We start from the raw sequence: 19,910 nt of genomic DNA, 5'->3' as shown, positions 1-19,910 counted from the left end.
GATCTTCCTGCAGAATGGGGATTACACTTTTTCCCATACGGCATAGAGTACAATGCATTGAATTCATTATGCAGATAACTATTTATATGGTAGATGTAATAGTATTGTACAGTAGTCTACAGTAAATTAACACTCTATAGTCCCAGCCAAACCAAACAAACGCCAAACATGCCTCATACTCGCCGATTGCCCAGTATGTATAACGGTATGACAACGTCTATGATGATATGTATAAATGCCAGATTAAATGACCGGCACCGCCTCAGACTCCGACATAGTCTCCAACTTCTTCAGCAGATACTGATACATAACCAGCATCGTGCCACTTTGGACACTGGTCCAGACCGCTCGTGGCCCGACACCACGGAACCAGCCGGCCAGTCCTTCGGTTTTATAAATGAGTCTGAGTCCTGTGAAGACGGACGATGTGTGTAGATTGGGAGCGCCAGGTTGAGGTGTAGATGTCGACGGCGATGAAGTCGATATAGGTCGTGAATGTGTTTTGCTAGATGATGAAGACGGTATTGTTGAAGATGACGTATGCTGGCTGTGTTGTGCATGGGGCCGACTGTCCTTCTTCGATGATATCGAAGCCTGCGTCGAACTCTTCTTGGGTAAAGCATCAGGATTCTGCTGTGTCTGAATCCTCGTCTTAACCACGTCCAACGGACACGTCAAGACACCCGCCATACCACCCGCCGTGGTCGCCGTAAGGATTTCCATCGGCAGTCCAATCTCTCTGGATCCAATCCAATTCTTCGCCCATTCCTGTTCCTGCTCATAAAACGCGAATTGTAGCGCAGAAAACGGCAAATCGCGGAAGATGGTAGCTTTGTATCCCGAAAACATGGCGCCGAAGCCTTCTGTTCGCACGATTGTTCGAAATGCATCTGTCGTTCCTCGGTAGTTGTACCCAGACTTGGTGTAGGGATTATTATATCGACCTTGGAGTTGCAAACGTGTTTTGAGGACTTCGGACGGTACATAGACCACCGAAGCAGCCAAATCGGCAATAAACCCTTCGCCTAGTTAGCATCCTGTCAAACCAAGCTTTTCGAAGAGAAAAATACCAGCAGAAAGATATGATAACGTAGGATTAATTCCCGAATCAATCATATGCCTCTTCGACCACTCATACGTCCCAAAGAATATCACCGTGCCCGGAAACGATCCCATCAACGCCGGACTCACGCCACTATATAAACCTCTTCGAAACCCTTCCTCACGAAGGATTTTAATGTATGATGCTGACGTTGAACCGTATCGGGGCGGTATATGGGGATCGCCTTGCTGGCGGGTTTTGACGGTATCGAGGGAGTGCATGAGCATATCGCCGGATGMCCCGCCGATGCCACCTGCTATCATGGACTTTACCAATAAAAAAATCAGCATTCTGAGTAGTAGCAGAATCAAAGTACAATGATTCACTGGGATAGAAAGAGTAACATACGTGAAGATACGGCGGCCGCGTCTCATGCTCATAATCATCCACCGGGACGACCGCAGAACCTGCGGCCATGTCCATTGCGCGCGACTCCGACGAAGTACTTCTTCTGCTCACGAATTGTTGCAATATGTGTCTCGACCCGGTATCTTGTTCATTGTTTAATTGTGTTGCATCATTGCGATGATCGCCGCGGAACGATGACGATGACGGCGACGATGAGGATGAGGATGAAGATGAGGATGGAGATGTCGCAGGTGCGTAGATATCAGGTGCTTTCGAGTCGAGGCTCATGACAATTCTTCACTTCTGTCGGTCTGAATTTCGCACTATCGTCCACGCCCAATGACTCTGTAATATATATCGAAATCGTGAAATTCGCCTCACGGAAACAAACGGGTGTCGCAAATAGTGGAATAGGTGATGAAAAAGAACGGCAGAACAATAATGAAAGCGATGAATATGCTCAAAAACGAGTCATCATAATTTGTCGAATGACAGACGCAAGAAGACGATGCGATAACGAGCACGCGATGTGGTCTATGTTCAATGATCGTTGTGAGTAACTTTTTCGGAGTTGGCACGCTTCGGCGGCGAATGATTTTTCTCGGGTCGGMCCCGCCCAGCCGATGGACCGATCTCTGCAATTCAGGGCAAACCTTTTATGCTACAAGGTTAAATACTAGGTTTAGTGTTTGAATGTATTGGTATATAGACTTGTCTACATACGTACATGCACTCAACGCAGCACCCGCTCTGTATACAGATTGAAACGCATGAGAAATAGCAGTAAGAATATCAAAAACAGCAACAAAAACGTCATAAATGCAGATCAAGACAAGAGACAAGACAGAGGTCATCCCCTTGACGCCTTACTGATTGTACGCAACGCAACCGTGCTATAAGATCAGGACATAGGAAACTCCACTCCCACTCGCAAACCGTTCCTTTTTGCATCATAAACTTGCATCATAAACTCTAAGAATAAGTATCCACAGCTGTCGTTACTTGACCAGTGTATTACCGTTGTCAAGTATAACTCCTTCCATTCCTCCCCCAAAGTCCGTTAGCCTTAGTGCTCGTGTCGAGCGACTAGGCTCGAATATGATTCATTCAGCCATGACAATGTATCGTTAAGGCGTTACCAGCAGTCGAGGCGGCGACTCTCACATGCGTACAACACAATACTGTGAATACATGTGTAGTAGCTACCTCAAAACTCGAAACATTTACTGAGGCTTCTTGCCAGCAGCAGCAGGTCCACCACCAAGGTAGCGCTTCACATCAGAAGCCTCATAGACCTGGAAAGTGACACCCTTGAAAGCCTCCCAACCCTGACGAACCTGAGGAGGAGTGTTTTGGTGGGATACCAAAGTATCAACGCGGGCAGTGAATCGGGTCACAGCGCTTTGGACAAAAGAGCTCTGGGAGTAACGAGCACGGAAGAAAGCCAAGTAGATGATCAAGAGGACCCAGCTTCCCTTGGAAAAGGTCAAAGCGGAAAGGACGAGGCGGAACAAAAGACCCAATTCGAGCGATGCAACGAGGTACATGCTAGAGTCGTAGTATTGCTTGACAAACTTGCCAATGCTCTCTGCGAGTGGTGACTGCTTGGCAGCTGGGCGGGAGCCGCCAGGGGAAGCCGGTCCGGTAGCTCCCTGGGGCGCGGGTTGGATTGTAGGCAGCAAGTATGTGCGAGTGTAAGTGGCCACGTGGAACACGGAGTAGACGCTGAAGGGGAGAAGGGCAAGGGGGATTTGGCGAGAGTAGAGCCACACAAGGGCCATTCCTGTACCGTATTAGCAGGGCACGAGACTCAAATACACGAATTGAGGTGGTAGCCTACCGAGGTACTGAACGTTTTCATCGCTCAACAACTTGACAGCAATCTGCAATGGAGAGCCAGACAACTTTCCACGAGCAATGTACTGCTTATAAACCACAATTCCATAGGTAGCCGCGGCAGAAATGAATGCGAGACGGTAGGAGATCTTGGCCCATCGGGAGTAGTAATTGAAGACGATATAGGACAGTCCATATCGGAAGACGGATAGTAGGAGAGTCAAGTGTCTATGCAAGTCAGCTGTGTCTTTGAGGTCATGCAGTATTAGGTTGTCATTTAGTGCAATGATGGAATGATGCATTCGCCGAGGCTCAGGGTAGCGAGGGTAATATGCGGTGAGCATGTCTAACGTACCCTACAAACCAACCAAATCTATGCAACGTGAAACAGTTAGCGAATGATCATAGACCTTGACTCAAGTTACAGCATCCATAAGCTCGAACATACTGCAAAGTCTGGGCCAAAGCCTTGATTCTCTCGCCCAAAGGCAAGGTGGCCGGAGGTGGAGGAGCCATGGTTGTCAACTAGCAAAAATGATATAGAAAGAGAGCTAGAACGAAAGATTGTACGAATGAACTTGGTATAAGAGAGCACGGGAAGAGTTAATATCCTCGCTGATAGGATATGCTGAAATGATGAGTGTTGAAGCAGGTTAATTGTGGTGGTGTCATGGATAACGGAGAAGACAATGTGGGAGGCTGGTTACGTTAGGCCGGCCAGATAAGCTGCTGATTGGCCCGTGCCAGCGCAGCTTGCCCGTCTGGCCCGCTCGGCCATGACGTCCTTTTCCGGCGCATTCATCTTTAGATTCTCTTCGAACTTTACTACTTATCTATCATCTGTATGTAGAATGAGACATTTTATTGAGCACCTAAACAATACAAAGACAGCAGAAAAGAGGTATAGCAGGCCAAGAATTACATGACAAGAAGAGAATCAGAAAGAAAGTGATTAGACACAGCGTGCTCAGCAAGCCTCCACAACCAATGAAACATGTTTTATCTGTAGAGCGCTCAGAACAGGCTGTTATTAATAATCTTTCTTAAAACAATCGGAATAGAAAGAGAGAAAGAGGCATCCTTTTCTTCGGTAGACCCGATATCAAGTAGTCATTAGCGGAAGCTGGTAGGTGAAATAGGGAAGGTCAATGAGCGTAAGTGGTGGAAAGCAGATAGAAAGAAAAAGATACAACGAGTGAGCAGTTGAGTTGATAGACGATCGAACATCGCATGTCTCCATGGCCAGCTCTCTCCGTAAAAATAACCCACGCCATTAATCAGGTCATCGCATTTCAGGAATGGTAGCAGCTTTTGTCCGCTTTTCCTAGCTAGGCAGCTAGCGGAGGGAGAAGCCTTTCCGCTTGCTTTCCTTTTCCAGAGGCCGCCCACTCTCAAGTCGAGCTTTCTTCTCTTCCAGATCTTGCCTCTGTCGTTCGAGTTGATCTTTCATCTCCCGATGGCGAGCATATAGTTCGTCTTCGCTCTGTTTCAGCTTGCTCTCCTTTTCGCGGACCTTCTGCTCAAAGACCATCTTCATCTCGGCTTCCATCTTGGCAAGCTTCTGTTCATGGAGAGCGCGTTCCTCCTCCTGCTTGACGGCCGGGTTCACCTCCTTGAAGACACTTGGGTCTTGAGCAACACCCATCTGAGTGAGCTTGTCGGAGCGGTAGTTCTCGTACAAGACGTTGTTGGTGTGCTCCTTGAGTTCCTCCATGTGTGTGCGAATCAGCATCTGACGCAGCTTGACAAAGTCGCAGTGCTCCTCGTTGTCAACTTCAATGACACCCCAGGGGTAACGACGGCCGCGGACTTTCCGTCCGTCGGGGGTGGTGACCTCGGCGTTGGCACCAACGACAGCAAAAGGCACCTTGGACATAATCTCCTGGTTCTCGGCAATAGTCTCCTCATCGTCGAGCTCGTAACGGGGTCCTTCGAATATTTGGATGGAGTGGTATTGAATGTCGGCAAGGATCTATAATGTCAGCGCATAAACTATAAAAATACTGCAAATATGGCTTACTCTCTGCTTGAAGAGTGCAATCTCCTCGTCGGTGAGGGTATCGGCCTTGGCGATAACTGGGATCAAGTTGACCTTGGTGTGAAGGCGGCGCATAACCTCAATGTCAAGAGGCTTCAAGGAGTGGCCGGTAGGCTGAATGAAGTAGACACAGGCATGGACGCGGTTGTCAACAATGTTCATCCGGTTGACCTTGTTCTCAGCTTCCAAATAGGCATCGAAGCGCTGCTCGATGTTCTCGACAATTGGTCTCCACGAGTCGTCATTGTTGACAAAGTCACCGAAACCGGGTGTGTCCACAACAGTCAAGCGAAGGCGGACGCCGTTTTCTTCAATGTCGGCACTGATTCCTTGGATAGACACGGTCTTGGGAATGATGTCGTGGCTAGGTCCCTTGCGTTCCTTGGGAGGGTAAAGAGAAGTGTTGAAGAGAGTGTTGATCAGGGTCGACTTTCCGAGACCAGATTCACCTGCGCTCTTTAGCCTGTGTCCAGTTCTAAATAGCATTACGTAAACTCACCAACAACCATGACATTGAAGTTGAATCCCTTGCGGACACTCTTGCGGTGCCACTGATTCGGCAGGTTGGCAAATCCGACATATCCGGTCAATTTGCGGCGAACAACATTGCGCAGGTCTGAAGCAGCTTGGGCAGCAGCCTTTGGGTCCTTGGAGCTCACAGTTTGAGCGGTGCTAGAACCGCCCATCGGGTTGCTACGTTCGACAAATGGTGAGGCGGCCTTGCTGGAGGTGCTGGGAATGGGCGAAGTAGGCTTTTCTCCGGGCGCGACGGCGGAACCATTGGTGGCTGCAGGTAACTCCCAGTTAGTAAAATCCATTGGATCCATATCGCTTTGCAATGAAAGCGAAGACATTGATTGTAACATTGAAAACGCGGAGGTCTGGGAGGTGGAGCTTCCAGTCGTTGTGCTGTGATGGAGATCGTTTTGTTCATTGAGGACGCCATATCTCGCCAGCCGGATATTTCTTCCATCCAAGCTAGACCGGTACTTGACATCCACAACGCGATATCTGGAACTGGACATGATGCCAACCAATCACACGACTAAAGTTTGTTTTGTACCAACAACGCAGGCCTCTCGCAATTGAACGACGACGGAGTGTGATGAGAATAGAATGAATCGTCTGCTTACCCATTTTGTGAAGAAGAGACTCTGAAAGTCTCGTGAACGAACGTCGAGAAGGTAGGAATGGATAGCGTGGAGGAAAGTGCTGGGTTGTTCCTGCCGTGGGATATTGTCAGTTTCAAACTCTCCCATGCAGTTCCAGGGATTTCCTCTTGTTTCAATTTCTTCAATGACAAAAATCAAAATAATAATTTGTTTCCTGATGCGGGGAACAATGATACGGAGGTCGAGTTATACGTACCGTGGACGAAGGTTCCCAGTCAGGAGAAACAGCAGGCAAACGAGGGTCAGGTACCTGAGACGGCGGTGTCCAAGCAATTCAAGACCAAAAGAGCGTTGGAAAGGGCAACACTCAATCGTCCAAACAGACAATTAGATAGAATAGAAGTAATACAGGGCACCGGGGGGGAAAGGAGACACGAAGGGAGAGTGAGGAAGGAGAAACGACTGACACACAACTCAGGAGACTAACAGAAGTGTGTCTCTCAGTTAGGCTGGCCACTAAGCAGCTAACAAATTGTCTGGTGGTTTCTGGAGAGCAGCAGGAAAGGGGCTGCCGATGGTCTTTGCCTGTTACGGCCTAGCAGTGTCTTCATACAGCCAATCACGTGTGCGGTTGGCCTCAAGTCACGGGATAAAACAATTAAGCTGGATTATCTAGTGCACGTCCCCGCTTATTACCAACTTAACGTCTTCAACGCTAACTAGCATCTTAGACATATCACTTCCCCTATGCCACTCATATGAGCTACTCATTTTCAGAGAGATAATCAACTCGGGTCAAAATAGCTACTTCTCAGGTCAGCTTATACGTGCCTGAATCAGCGGTATACAGAACAGGCATCCTATGGTTACCCGACCTCGGATCTATGTGTAGCATAGAACCCTGCCAATATGCGGCATTCCATCTGAGCGACGTGTCTCTGGTCCCACACTCTTATGGCTTCTTCTCAATTTAACGACGTTAAGATATGAATAAGTGTAACTGACAGCAGAAACAATCAAATGGGCAGGTTGCTGTTGCCACGGCTGATCGAAGCAGTGAATCGAGACGAAAAGCACAAAGCTCTGCTGAATCAGTGCGCAACTTCAACAACGCGATAGCAGTCTGGCAGCCGACTCAACCTCTGTTCTTCAGGGTTATCGCCGGCATGTCTTTTTGTCAATTGAATAAATGATGGTATGCAAGAAAGATCTTCCACTGTTGCTGGAGGGCAAGTCTATAGAAATGCCAAACGACGAAAGACGATAGAGCTTAGGAATCGGATTCGTAATTGTACATGACACATGCGGATGGGTGCATGCATTAGTGCATGTCGTTGCTTTTTGATAACGGGGAATCCTGAACATGTCTCAGAAGTCGAGCATCCTAAGCCATCAATGAGATGCTATCAGAATGAGTGATCCCATTCCTTGGTGGATCAAGCTTCGTACTTGACCGTTGTCTGGTAACTCGAAGATGAAGCCCGAGTTAAACGAAACGGCCAGCCCTAATGCTTTGGCTTTGCGAAGTCAATGTACCGGGGAACCTAGAAAGTAAACGTTCACACTGCAATAAGTATATAAGACAATACAGTGGACTATTCAACTGCTATCGCAGCTACAATTAATATAGTATTTCATGTTGCCATCGTGGGCGTCAGTCAAGTACCTAGGTAAAGGGTAGCCCAATCCCGAGCCTTTGAACTAGCCCGAGACGAGAACAAGATCTTTACTTACCTAAGCTAGAACATTCAACCAAGGAGACTCTCTCAACCCTGAATAGTGAATACGCCCAAAAGTAGTACAACGGCGAGAAGGGTTAAGCCGGGTAAAGCTACCGACTAGCCCCGATTCGGAAATAGCGTACGATCAATTCGGCTCAAATTCCATCCGCTTCACGGGAGCAAGAAAACATTAATCAGCGTCATCTTGCTTCTTTTCTTTTCTGATTCAATTCCTCTTTCTTCTCTTGATATTTTCCGCATACTATACTATCCATCTAAACACACCTTAATAATCGGCTAGAAGATAGCTACATCCACAATGTTCCGGCAATCAGCCACCAGACGAGCAACTCTGCTCCTACGCAACACCAAACCTAGCACCACCACCAACTCCATCACAAACCGCTTCGCCACCGCTCAGCGACGCTTCGCAAGCACCGAAGGAGGAGACACTATCGTCCCCAACCCCCCCTCACAGAAAAGCCGCAGCTGGCGCAACCGCCTCGTCCGTCTCGGTCTCGCCGGCGGCGTCATCTACTTCTACAACACCTCCATCGTCTTCGCCGAAGAACCCACTCTATCACTAAGGCCGCAACCACTAGACTCGGAAGATGCGCCGACCTTGAACACACTTGGCCAAAAAGTCGGGCTCAAAGCTCGCGATGAGCCACCTGCGCCGCACTCAACCGATGCGCAGGTCGTGGATCCTCGCCAGCAGCAGCAGGAAGGTGGCCTTGAAGGCTTGGAGCAAGAAGCTAAGCACGAAGGCGCATTCAACCCCGAGACTGGAGAGATCAACTGGGACTGCCCGTGTCTAGGCGGCATGGCCTATGGCCCTTGTGGTGAAGAGTTCCGGGAAGCGTTTAGCTGCTTTGTGTACTCCAAGGAGGAGCCCAAGGGCATGGACTGTATTGAGAAATTCAAGTTCGTTCCCCCACCCACACCTTTCATCTCTTAAGCTATACTCACGCTAATGCTAATGAACTTTAGGGGAATGCAAGACTGCTTCCGCCTGCACCCCGAAGTCTACGGCTCCGAACTCCAAGAAGACGAAGTCGACGAACAACTAACCGAACAAATCGCCCAACGAGACCGCGAAGAACAATCCATAAAAAGCCAGAAAGAGCAGCAACAACAACAACAGCCCCCATCCGCAGAAGATGTAAAAATCACAGACCCCGCAGTCTTAAGCCTCAACGATGCCGAGAAACACGCCGAAACGGAAGAACTCCGCAGAGCCGATGAGGCTGCCAAAGTCGCAAATCAGCGGGAAGAGGAACTTGTGCCGAGAGCGTGGCATGAGAGTGAAGGACAGTCCAAAACTGAGAAATGAGTCGATTCTATTCTCTCCCCCCGCTGATTAGCTATGCTATGTACCATGACTTTCTTTTCTTCTACTCCATGTCTTTCTTCCTACAAAAGAATTTGGTTTATCTTCATCTCATCTCTCCTCTCCCTGTCCTTCTGAAGGATTGAAAATGTATCCCTTTCCCCTGTTTCTGGTATAGAAATTTTTCTTTTGTTTACAGGGGGTCTAATGCATCAGCGCTTTGTTATACTATAGTTGAGTTGGGAGGAGGAATTAGAAATGGATATTGTATATTATTATATGACGTCGAGGTTCTCTGCAAGTGGAGATTATGTATTGCTTCTACGTATGTGCTAGATACATAGAATAAGATGACCTTGATACGATCACATAATCCCTTTCTTTCTTCAACTTATCAGTCTGGCCCCCCTTTCTCGGTGCTTCCAAGATTGTGTACGCTCCCCTCTCGCGTTCATGTTTCCGCATCCAGGTAACGTCGGCCTCAAACGGAGATTATCGTACTCATGATATGCATACAAGTACAGAGCCTTGTATCATGAACAAGAATCCGATGAGCACACAATTGGCGATGCAAATGCGTATGCTTCCTTGCTCTGGCTATGCCTTCGAAATACGTTGAACAAACCATTGCGGTGTTCCTAATAACGAGATATAGGTACGAGCATCTTAGCGACCACGGCTGATCGATCGATAATTGGTCCGAATCATAACGTGGTACGTCAAGTCCTGCATCCTATTAACAAACAAGATCACAAGAACCCTAAAAGGGGTACCTACCAGTCAACATCACTCAATTGCAATTTCCGTGAACGAAATCCCGGCCGGTTCGACTTGTCCATTCTATTGTCACGCGACGGTCGTTTCTCCGAGACTATTTCAGACGTCTTAGCATTTGTACTCCTGTAAGGGCTCCTTGGTTTTCTTTTTCCACGGGTAATAATGGGTTCCTGGGTAATTATGGAGAGGCCTTGTTCACCTTCGGGTTGTTCCACGTCTCCTGGGTCATAGCTCAGAACAAGGTTCTTGATGCGTTGCTGCTCTTCGCGGTCTGCCTGTTGTTGCGTTTTCATGGCGATTGCAAAGCTAGAGTCGGAAGGCAGCTCAATTGTGCGCGTCTAGGTAAAGTCAGTACGGATCTTCGTTCCCAACATATTCTCGTCAATCTAACCTGCTGCCGGTTTCCTTTCTTGGTCATGAGCGAAAATGCCATGGTTTTAGCTGGCGCTTGCGGTGCTTGTATCGGCATCTCGTCGCTTGCTGTCTGTTCCCGACGAGATGGCCGCATAGGAAGCGGTATGTCAAACAGAGCCTTCCTTTCAAATCGGCGACCCTCCATGCTTTCAGCCATCATCTTCTCGAAAGCTCGGTCAAAATCAGCCTCCGCTTCGGGGTCTCTTTCTTCTTCCTGACGCGCAACAAAGATCTTCTCATCCTCGGATTCTGAGTCGGCTACTTCGCCCTCTTCATCCCCGTTTTGGGCAAATGGTTCAGCTTCTTCAGCCGAGGACTGTCCATCATCAATATCCGCGACGCCATCCTCGTCAAGACCTTCTTCACCATTGGCATCAGAAGAAATGCTCTCAACCTCGTCATCATCTACTTCAGCACTTTTGTCACCATCTTGAACCTTGTAATTCTGGGCAATTGCCTCGCTAAAAAGACGTCCGGCTTCTTCAATGTCGCCTGCGATCTTCCACTGAGGGCGAACAAGCGAGTATGTATCCTGAATGAGAAAGTCGACATCCATTGGCAATGGATCTTTGGTAAAGATGTAGTACTACTACCTGTCAGTATGTGTTAATCATTGAGGGACAGATTATCAATACTTGAAAGTATGTAAGGAAGAAATCGAGCTTCTTCTTAGCCGAGCCACGGTCAAAGCAAACGCCGCAAGTGTCGAGCACAGTGCAAACAAGACGAATGCGAAAGAAATCGTCCGGCATATCAAGCAAATTGATCTTATTAGGCGACGGTGTTCCGTTTTCTAATTCGTTAGTAACTATGATGATCTTGCTGTTAGGATGACATACCATGCCCAAAGGCAACAATGCGATACAAGGCATCAAAAACCACTGGAGAGTCAATCATCTTATAGTTGTAAAGCTCTCCAAGATATTTGACCTCTGCAACGCGTTTTTGGTTGAACTTGAAATCATTGAGTTCCAGGCCAAGGGTGATGGACTCCAAGACATTGTCCACCACACCAATAACGAACTCTTGGTGATAGCGGTACAAAGCACTGGCGAGGATAGCCAACAAGTGAATATTGCCGTACTTTACTTTGTGCGGTCTGCTAAATACTCGTTCAAGGATATCGACAACCTAGTAAAATGTCAGTATTTTTCAAGTCATCACGTCTCGGGAGAACCACCTCTGACTCTTCCCAGTGAAGCTTCCTGATAGATTTCAGTATCTTGGTGTAATTGCGCTTGTTCATATCCAGATAAAGCATCTTTCGAATAAACAACTCCATTGGTGTACGTTCCTTTTGCTGGATAGCAGGGCGCTCAGGAGGATCAACATAATACATGGCGTTTTCGATAATCATTCGCTCTTGCTGACCCAGATGCGTAGCAGCTTTCTTCCGACTAACAGTCTCTAAGAACGAGGACATTCTAGGCGATGTTTCCGGATTCCGTAGGAGATACCGTCCGCAATTCTCAAGCAAATTACCCATAATTTCGATATTTGTACGTGAAAAGTCGTCCAGACACACCTTGAGGCAGTGAAAAATGACATGCTCGGGCACAACGCCAAATTTAGTCAATTCGGCCAGGTATCGGATATTGATCATTCTAACTTGTCCAAGAAACTCCTTTTGCTTGCGGCGCTGTAAGCTTCTAAACTCTTCATCCAGATATGTGATCAATCCTTGAGGGATGTCTGGCATGTGCTGTCCAAGGGTAGCCACTAAGCGAGAGTAGAGTGGCAGTAAATCCGTTCGCCCTTTAGGGATATCCTGTAGAGCCTTGATGAGACGGTTTCGAGAAGCTTTGGAGTTCAAGAAGCAAAAGTCCAGCGCAAGCTGATCGACTTGGTCCTTAGTTTGCAGATCCGGGAGCTTGACAAGAAGCGCATCAACCTGGGCGCCAACAGTTTTGTTGACAATCGCAACAGACTCATTATCTGCTTCAGCCGCAGCTTTGGCATCTGCCGAGACATCTGCGTCTGCCTTTTCAGTTGCGTCTTGCCCTTTTGCTTGCTCATCAGCGTCGCCCTTTTTCTTCTTGCCATCCTCTAGTAGCACAGCTGGCACTTTGCCTTTGAGATCCGCAAGGTTCTCGTAGAATCGTCGCTCTTCTTCATCTTCCCAGATACCTGCACCATCGCCTTGTCCACGAAGATACTCAGCAGTCTTGACGAGGCCAATCCCTCCGGTTGTCGAAGCGTCGGCTGCCTCTTTGTCGACCAAGCTAGGCATTTCCACACCAAGTATCTCACACATGGCCTGAGTGTTTGCTACTAGCTTCTCATGCGCTTTGGATTGTTTTTCAAAATTTGCTTGTCGGTCCTCAAAAATCTCGCCACTTTTGACGTATGCTTCGGCATTGCGACGACTTTGCGCAGTGAGTGCCTTTTGATCGCGAACGACGTGTGCTTTGACGTCCTCCAGGTACCGAGTTAGAATATTCTTGAAGCGCAGTTGAAGTTTCTCAGAAGCCAACGGTGGCTCTGCTGCGGCGTCTCCGTTGGTCTCTTCAGGTAAATTGCCACTGTCCGGGGCAGCAGTAGTTGCGCCGTCCGCATCGACAGTCTTGCGCCCTTCTTCGGCAGTCTTGACACCCAGAATATCCCAGCTAAATGACTTGACGAACAGAACAGCAAGAGGGAGGTTCGTATGGTCCCTGTCGTGGCCTAAAAGATCCTTCAGAACCTCTAAAGGATACGGATCAGATTCCTTCTCCGGATCACCTTTGGCAGCCGATTTGACTCTCGACGGTCCATCCAGACTCTTCCCCCCCGCACTCGAACTTGCATCCTTATTCTTCGCCCCAAGATCATCCGGCCGCTCAATGTCATCCAGCGTCTTCAAAACCGCAACGAGCCACAACTCCGTCACCACCTTGAGCAAGACCCGATGTCTCGACAATCGATCTTTCTCCTCCCTCTCACGAACATCCTGACTAAGCGCTTTCAACTGCGATTTATCCGGCGAACTCAACCCTCGTCCCAATAACCATCCGATCTGCTTCGTGAATTCGTGAGGGCCGAACCGTTGATGTAACGCGCTTACGATCTCGACTCCAGCGGCGACCTCACCAGGAGACTTTAACTTGCAGAGACCTTCAAAGCATGCCGAAATGATTTCCGAGAGATATTTGTGAAGCGAAAGCGTGCGGATATCGGCGATGAAAGTGGCGAGCGCAGAAGCTGAGATTCCCGTGCGGAGACGTTTGATGAAGGCGGTGTTTTTCTTGAGTGACGAGTCCAGCGACTTGCTGACTTCGAATGTATCTTTTAAACACTTGTCAGTATAGAAAACGGTTGATATAAGAAATTGTAGCAGATTCATACCACTTTCTCCAGCCCACGCTCGTTCATTCAGATCGCGGAGCTCCCCTAGATTTACACCAGTCAGAAAACACAAACCCAACAGCTTTCACGCAGCATGAAACAGGAAAAACACACGCTTTCTTCTTTGATCCATATCTTGGCGCAGTTAGTGACGCATGGAGTGCTATTCCAGCGGATGTTAACCGCTCGTTTCGATCAAACTGTGAATTGTATAAAATGACGGTGTTGGTTGAGCAGTCTCAACTCCAGGCGGGACGAAATTGCCAAAGCCAAACTTCATGCCACATTGGGAGGGTGGTGGAATGCTAGATATTGGCAAGACTCTGCTAAGTGATTTGCTCTTTCTTCTCTTTGTAGCAACAGAGCTAAGTTGCTGCTGTGAAGGTACGCAGATCGCTGGACTGCGGGCAACTTTTGAGATTGCCGTCGATTGGGAAAGTGGGCTGGGGCCGGTCACAATCGCGGCGGTCGGCCGTGCTTTCCTCAACTGCCTCAGTTCATCTTCCCTGCAGAACTGATATGATAAATTATGTATATTTATTACAGACACATTCTACTGAATAAAGGAAAAATGAGTGAATACATAGTTTGTGGTATTTCTATCAACTATTCGCACTCAGACTGTGCAAAGCAATCAGTCTCCAGCACCACGGTACACAAAAGCCACATCAGCTTGAATATTCATACAATTCCTTCTATTGTAATAAGTAGTCGGTTTCAAGATAATCCAGAAACCACAGAGCGTAGTAACGACTCAAATCACGTGATAACGTCAGTTTTGGCAATAATCAGGGCTCCGAACGGAATATAACAGCATAAGACACAATGGGTAACTCAAACAGAATGAACATACAACAGTCCTATACAGCATTAATACATAAAAGGGCGTGTAGAAACAATCAACCTCGCAGCGGTACAAAGCGCCTCAGATCAGAATAAGATGCAGGGTTAGGGCCAGTGCCCTCGCAGCGCTATGCGATAAACGTCTGACAAGAATGATACGGTTTAGAATATGTGACAAGAATGGAATTTGATAAGCGTTTCAACATTTGATATGTTTAATGTTTGTCGCATCATTTGGGTTTTCGCCAGTAGTATTGCTATGATCTCGGTCAGTACAAGAAAAGTAATCAACATAGTTGACGAGTGACTAACTTTGTGCTGTTTTCTGCAATTTCGCAAACCAGGTTTGCGCAAATCGTTGACAACAGCCTGTCGACGCATTTCATCATCATCGTTGTCGGGGATATAGTAGAATTCGCTTTCCAGGGCCTTTCCAGCAGCATCTTTTCCTTCGCGAATAACCTCGCCGATGCAATTTGTATCCTCGAGAACGGCTCTGATTTCGTGGCGCGTGAAGCGTTCAAATACATTAGAGTCGGATTTCCAGAGAGAAGCCGGTAGATTTTGCAGGATCGTGGAAAGCGGAGTTGAGGATAGACGGGAAAACGCGAGTTGGTTGGCGGCGTGATTTTGAATAGCAGCAATAGCTGCAGCCCTTCGCTCATCGATCTTTGGTTTCTCTTCTAGTTGTTCGTCTTTCTTCTTGTCCTGTGTCTCCTCTTCTTTGATCGCCACCGGCTGTGGAGGGGAGTGTACTGAGCGAAGAGGTTCCGGTTGGGTACGAGGACGAGCAATTCTAATTGGAGAATCACCTGCACGGAACTGAGCCATACGCGGCAAAAGATTCTCGCCAAAAGGGCCAAAAGAATGAACAATAGGATCGTTTTCTTCATCGTGGTCAGAAAAGTCTTCGAATGTGTCTGTCAAGGCGCTGAGATGCGAATCATTCAAGCTGTGGTCAAATGTTGTGGTGATAGACGCGTCAAGGGTCTTTGACTCTCTGTTAGCAGGCGTTGGGGACAATGGTTCATCTTCATATATCGATATTGTGCTATGTAAACGACTCGGACTGAGCAAAGGTGACGATGGGGGTATACGGTTTCTGGCCAGAGGTGAAGGAGAAGTAGGCGACACGAGGCGAGGTGCTTCTTTGATAGGACTTTGTTGGAGGTCACGGTGCGACTTGGAGGGAGAACTTGCATCCCAAGCAAGTTCAGGTTCAGTCGAAGACGTCTCTTTGCGTTCATGCCGGGGCCACTGAACCAATACCCGAGCATCGTGCACATCGATCATGATATCGGCATCTTTGATATCAGACGTGAAGGTTTTGCCCTTTGCCAAATCATAAGTTTTCCCCTGGCAGTGCAATTTTATTCCGTTCCATCCCGTGCACATGATCTCAACACGGTCGCGGTCGAAGGGGTTGCCGGCGGGTTTGTAGGTTGCTTTGACGTGAACGCGAGATATCAATCGATTAGCAGAGAGCTGGTGATGACATGACGCGCTGGATCTTCCCATGAGCAACGATTCTCCAGACTCGGGAAGCGTCAAGGTCGGGACGGTGGACAAAGGGGCGCGTTCCGTAGTACTCGACGAGAAGACGCTGCGTTGAAGTTTTGGTCGACCCATAGACATATGAGGGGGGGATGAGGACATGATATGAGTTGAAGAGGTCGGCACAGGAGTGGGATAGTCTCCTACATCTCGTGCCATTCTCTTTTGAGGTCGAGGCAAAGCCGGTGATGAGCTCAAAGGTTCGAATGCGGGCAGCAACGAGGCAGGTCGCTTGACGCCTGCCGCAGGGCCGACGCCGTTCATCGTGGCCCTGGGAGGAGAAGACTCCATTGTTATATAGTGAGGGGTTTCCTAGTGAGAAGTTGTGGGTTGACTTGGCTATCAATTACAGTCGGTTTCTTTCCAGGATCGAATCAAGCACGTCGAGTTGGAAGACTAGACATCAAGAAATCGTCGACAATGAATAGAGGGGAACAAGTAACTAAAAGACAATAATGGTATAAAGAAAGTATATACCCAAGGAGGCTGGTATCAGAAGAATTGGTCAAGACCAAGACAGTCAAGGTGCAACCATGAAGGAAAATGTGGAAGGGTTTTCGAGGAGGAATGTCGTGGTAGTGCGTCTCGTCTCGTTCAGACCGCGGATGAGCACTTCACGCTGTGCCCGCTCCGAGACGCGTTGAGCAGGCGCCAACCAAGTCTCCACTGTCGTTCCTCGCGCTATGACGGGCTGGGCTGGCTTAAACCATCGAGAATTTGGAGGCGATACATGCATTCATGCCAATTATTTAGTAGGAAATTGAATTCATCGCTGCAAAGCACACGGGAAAGCAGCAGCCTCTGAAGTTGACTGCAAGGGAGCTATCAAGCAAGACATCATCCTACAGCCAGCGCAGACGCGTCGATGTCGACAAGTCACGTGCTCCCGTCCGGCGACCCTGCACTAACCTGTTTAGGAAGTTATCGATTTGGATGGACAGAGAATTCTCGTATCGACACTGTCGTATGTAAGAGGCTATGTGAAATTGCTCTATTGTAGGGTAGATTCAGATCATATCGATCATATAATTGTGTAAGATAACCGAATTGACGCGACTGAGTACAATGGCGCGATAATCTTGATTTTTGCGACGTTGTACGCAATTAGCCCTAACTCGGGACCAATATATATCTCTCTGAGGTCAGTCACCTTCGAGCAGACAATGGTGAATAAAGACGATGAAAGCTAGTACTGACGAATCACATAACTACTTATGCTTGAGAAAGAACTTCGAAGCGCTACGAAAAGATTCTACAGATAAGTGAGACATCCCTTCAAGCCTATGCATGTAGAACGTTATGAAAAATCTACGCATGAACAACCAGACTCTCCAGATTCAAGTCATCCCAGCTAGGCCCGTAATTCGCACCGTATGTAATATATTTTTTACACATGCGAAAAACCAGGTACATCATTATCCTCGGAAGCTGCACCAGAACTAACACCCAATGCAAAAACACAAAATGACGACGGTGTGGAATTCTATGCATAGCTACGGATCCATGAAGCATTGATGCAATTACTGCCAAGGCAGGAATGGCACCCATACAACCAAGTACAGAATGTCCTAGTATCTTGTAGGTATGAGAAGATAATAGAGTGCCACATACCGCGATGAGATAATTTTGTAACTGATCGCATACTAAAAGCTGTGCTGATTTCGTGCTTCAGATAAAGACTAGTGACGTCAAGAGATCTATCAGTTCATAAACATCTACTATTGAACGAGAACCACGCGAAAAGATCCCGCCATATGATTACCAACATTGCCGATAAGTAAAATAGATTCAAAGTTACAAATTACGCTTTTCATATAATGTACGCAGTAGACTCGAGCATCATTCGAAAGAAGAAAGTGTAACGACGAAAAAAGATGATTCAAGAAATGAAAACAGGGGCTGAAAAGCCCAGAAGAAGGGGGTATGTAGAAACAGTGAAGTAATAGATATACAGCATTGAATAAACAAATAGTAAACCCAATAATAAACAAACATAAAATATAAATCAACTCAAGCTTTGTGACATCGTACTGGATTCGGCAGGAGGCAGTGCCAAACCATCAAGTAAAAGTTCTATATCGCCTCGGTCGAGTATTGCCGGTAAGAATCCATTCAATAGAAGACAACTTCAGCGCTTCCACCTTCAGGGATGGAAACAGTGCAACCAGTGGAGCTGGCGGTGGTTCCTTGGTAGTAAGTCTGGGCGGAAGCGTCCCAGTAGCAAGGCCCACTGGCTCCCTCAATCTTCACGTTGTAGTCAAGAGTGGCGGTGGTGGTGGGTGTGTTGGGGAAGATAGAGATGTAGGTCAATCCATCCTTGAAGCCGAGACCCATGTTCATAGGAGCCCAGTTACCGACGTCGCTGCCGCTGGTGCCCCAGGTGCAAGCAACGGTCTCATCTTTGCCAGCAGGGTTAATGTAGTACTGAGCCGAAGTGGACTTTCCTTCCCACTGGTAGTAGGTAGATCCATCGGGGTTGGCCAATGGTGAGCTTGATCCGGCTTCGACGACAGTGGGAAGAGTCTCACTTTCGGTTCCTTTGAGATTATGGAGTCAGTCTTGAAATGATTTCATGATTAAGTATTCGGAATGTCACCAAGGTAACTTACCAGGGTAGTCGGTACGGCAAACAGAGACGACAGAGCTAAGGGTGTTCTTAACAGTTACACCGGAAACACCAGCGATACAGAGAGTTTCATAGTCGGTGTTGGTTCGGTGCAACTTTCCACCAGAGCACTTGATACCACCAACAGATTGACCGGTAGCACCCTGGGTAGATGGCCACTGAGACTTCAAGTAACCGGCGGGGCATTGGTAAGAGCAGAAAGCACCTTCAGTGCAAGACTCGCCCGTGACCGCGGTAACGATGGTCTCAACAAGAGTCTCGAGAGCGTTGTAAGTAGGGTACTGAATACCACTCCAGCCTCCAATTCCATGGTAGTCAAGGGAAACGGCACCGTATTCGGAGGGGAAAGTAGTGCAATCGATTTCACCGTCAGGGAAAGAGGCATCGACACCGGTAGCACCGCTGGAGCTGCTGCTGCTCGCAGTTGTGGTAGCAGCAGGGGTACTGCTAGTGGTGGGCGTGGTAGAGGTCGAGCTGGTCGTGGGTGTGGCCGAAGTAGTAGGGACCGCAGAGGTGGTGATCACTGTAGAGCTCGTGGAAGATGAAATGGAAACCGTGGTTTGGATGAACTCGGCAGCCTTGACGGAGAGACTGGTGCTGGTGGTCGTAGCGCAAGCACCTAAGGGAGCACCTTCAGCCCACTTGTAGTCACCGTTCTTGATACCCTGGCAGACATCGGCGTAAGGGACTGGGGTTCCGTCAAGCTGGTAGACAGTCACGACTTCGTCGACAGTGGAGGTCGCGACAGTATCACGCTTGTGAGCATGGTGGTGAGCGTGGTGGTGACCTTGAGCGGCGGCCAAGGTGCCCGCAGCAGCAATGGCGACGGTCGCAGAGAGCTTCATAGCGAAGGGTGATTTCGATCGACTCGTGACGGGATATTGT

The 19,910-nt window shown here is 48.1% G+C and overlaps 6 protein-coding genes across 6 annotated transcripts; 1 reads left to right on the top strand and 5 right to left on the bottom strand.

Moving 5' to 3' along the window:
- Positions 1-243: 243 nt before the first annotated feature.
- On the bottom strand, positions 244-1,738 carry BHQ10_002678 (uncharacterized protein; the record flags this gene model as incomplete). Its single annotated transcript, XM_040874850.1, has 3 exons — positions 244-1,019; positions 1,071-1,368; positions 1,451-1,738. The coding sequence occupies 3 exons, from the start codon at positions 1,736-1,738 to the stop codon at positions 244-246; spliced, it is 1,362 nt and encodes a 453-aa protein (XP_040731183.1).
- A 935-nt stretch (positions 1,739-2,673) lies between these two features.
- On the bottom strand, positions 2,674-3,802 carry BHQ10_002677 (uncharacterized protein; the record flags this gene model as incomplete). Its single annotated transcript, XM_040874849.1, has 4 exons — positions 2,674-3,233; positions 3,291-3,514; positions 3,642-3,659; positions 3,735-3,802. The coding sequence occupies 4 exons, from the start codon at positions 3,800-3,802 to the stop codon at positions 2,674-2,676; spliced, it is 870 nt and encodes a 289-aa protein (XP_040731182.1).
- An 820-nt stretch (positions 3,803-4,622) lies between these two features.
- On the bottom strand, positions 4,623-6,349 carry BHQ10_002676 (uncharacterized protein; the record flags this gene model as incomplete). The annotated part of the gene is made up of 3 exons (XM_040874848.1): positions 4,623-5,258; positions 5,307-5,773; positions 5,824-6,349. 3 exons carry the CDS (start codon positions 6,347-6,349, stop codon positions 4,623-4,625), a joined length of 1,629 nt encoding a protein of 542 aa, XP_040731181.1.
- Positions 6,350-8,476: 2,127 nt separating this feature from the next.
- On the top strand, positions 8,477-9,490 carry BHQ10_002675 (uncharacterized protein; the record flags this gene model as incomplete). The annotated part of the gene is made up of 2 exons (XM_040874847.1): positions 8,477-9,081; positions 9,148-9,490. 2 exons carry the CDS (start codon positions 8,477-8,479, stop codon positions 9,488-9,490), a joined length of 948 nt encoding a protein of 315 aa, XP_040731180.1.
- A 770-nt stretch (positions 9,491-10,260) lies between these two features.
- Positions 10,261-16,690, bottom strand: BHQ10_002674 (uncharacterized protein; the record flags this gene model as incomplete). The annotated part of the gene is made up of 8 exons (XM_040874846.1): positions 10,261-10,358; positions 10,464-10,602; positions 10,656-11,264; positions 11,314-11,471; positions 11,518-11,809; positions 11,859-13,942; positions 14,003-14,047; positions 15,187-16,690. 8 exons carry the CDS (start codon positions 16,688-16,690, stop codon positions 10,261-10,263), a joined length of 4,929 nt encoding a protein of 1,642 aa, XP_040731179.1.
- A 1,821-nt stretch (positions 16,691-18,511) lies between these two features.
- BHQ10_002673 (uncharacterized protein) lies at positions 18,512-19,870 on the bottom strand (the record flags this gene model as incomplete). Its single annotated transcript, XM_040874845.1, has 2 exons — positions 18,512-18,936; positions 19,009-19,870. The coding sequence occupies 2 exons, from the start codon at positions 19,868-19,870 to the stop codon at positions 18,512-18,514; spliced, it is 1,287 nt and encodes a 428-aa protein (XP_040731178.1).
- Positions 19,871-19,910: the final 40 nt, after the last annotated feature.

Source organism: Talaromyces amestolkiae (genome assembly GCF_001896365.1).
Source record: "Talaromyces amestolkiae strain CIB chromosome Unknown scaffold4.1, whole genome shotgun sequence".
Taxonomy (NCBI): domain Eukaryota; kingdom Fungi; phylum Ascomycota; class Eurotiomycetes; order Eurotiales; family Trichocomaceae; genus Talaromyces; species Talaromyces amestolkiae.
The sequence above is the reverse complement of the archived record's forward strand: the minus strand, read 5'-3'. Positions and strand labels throughout refer to the sequence as shown.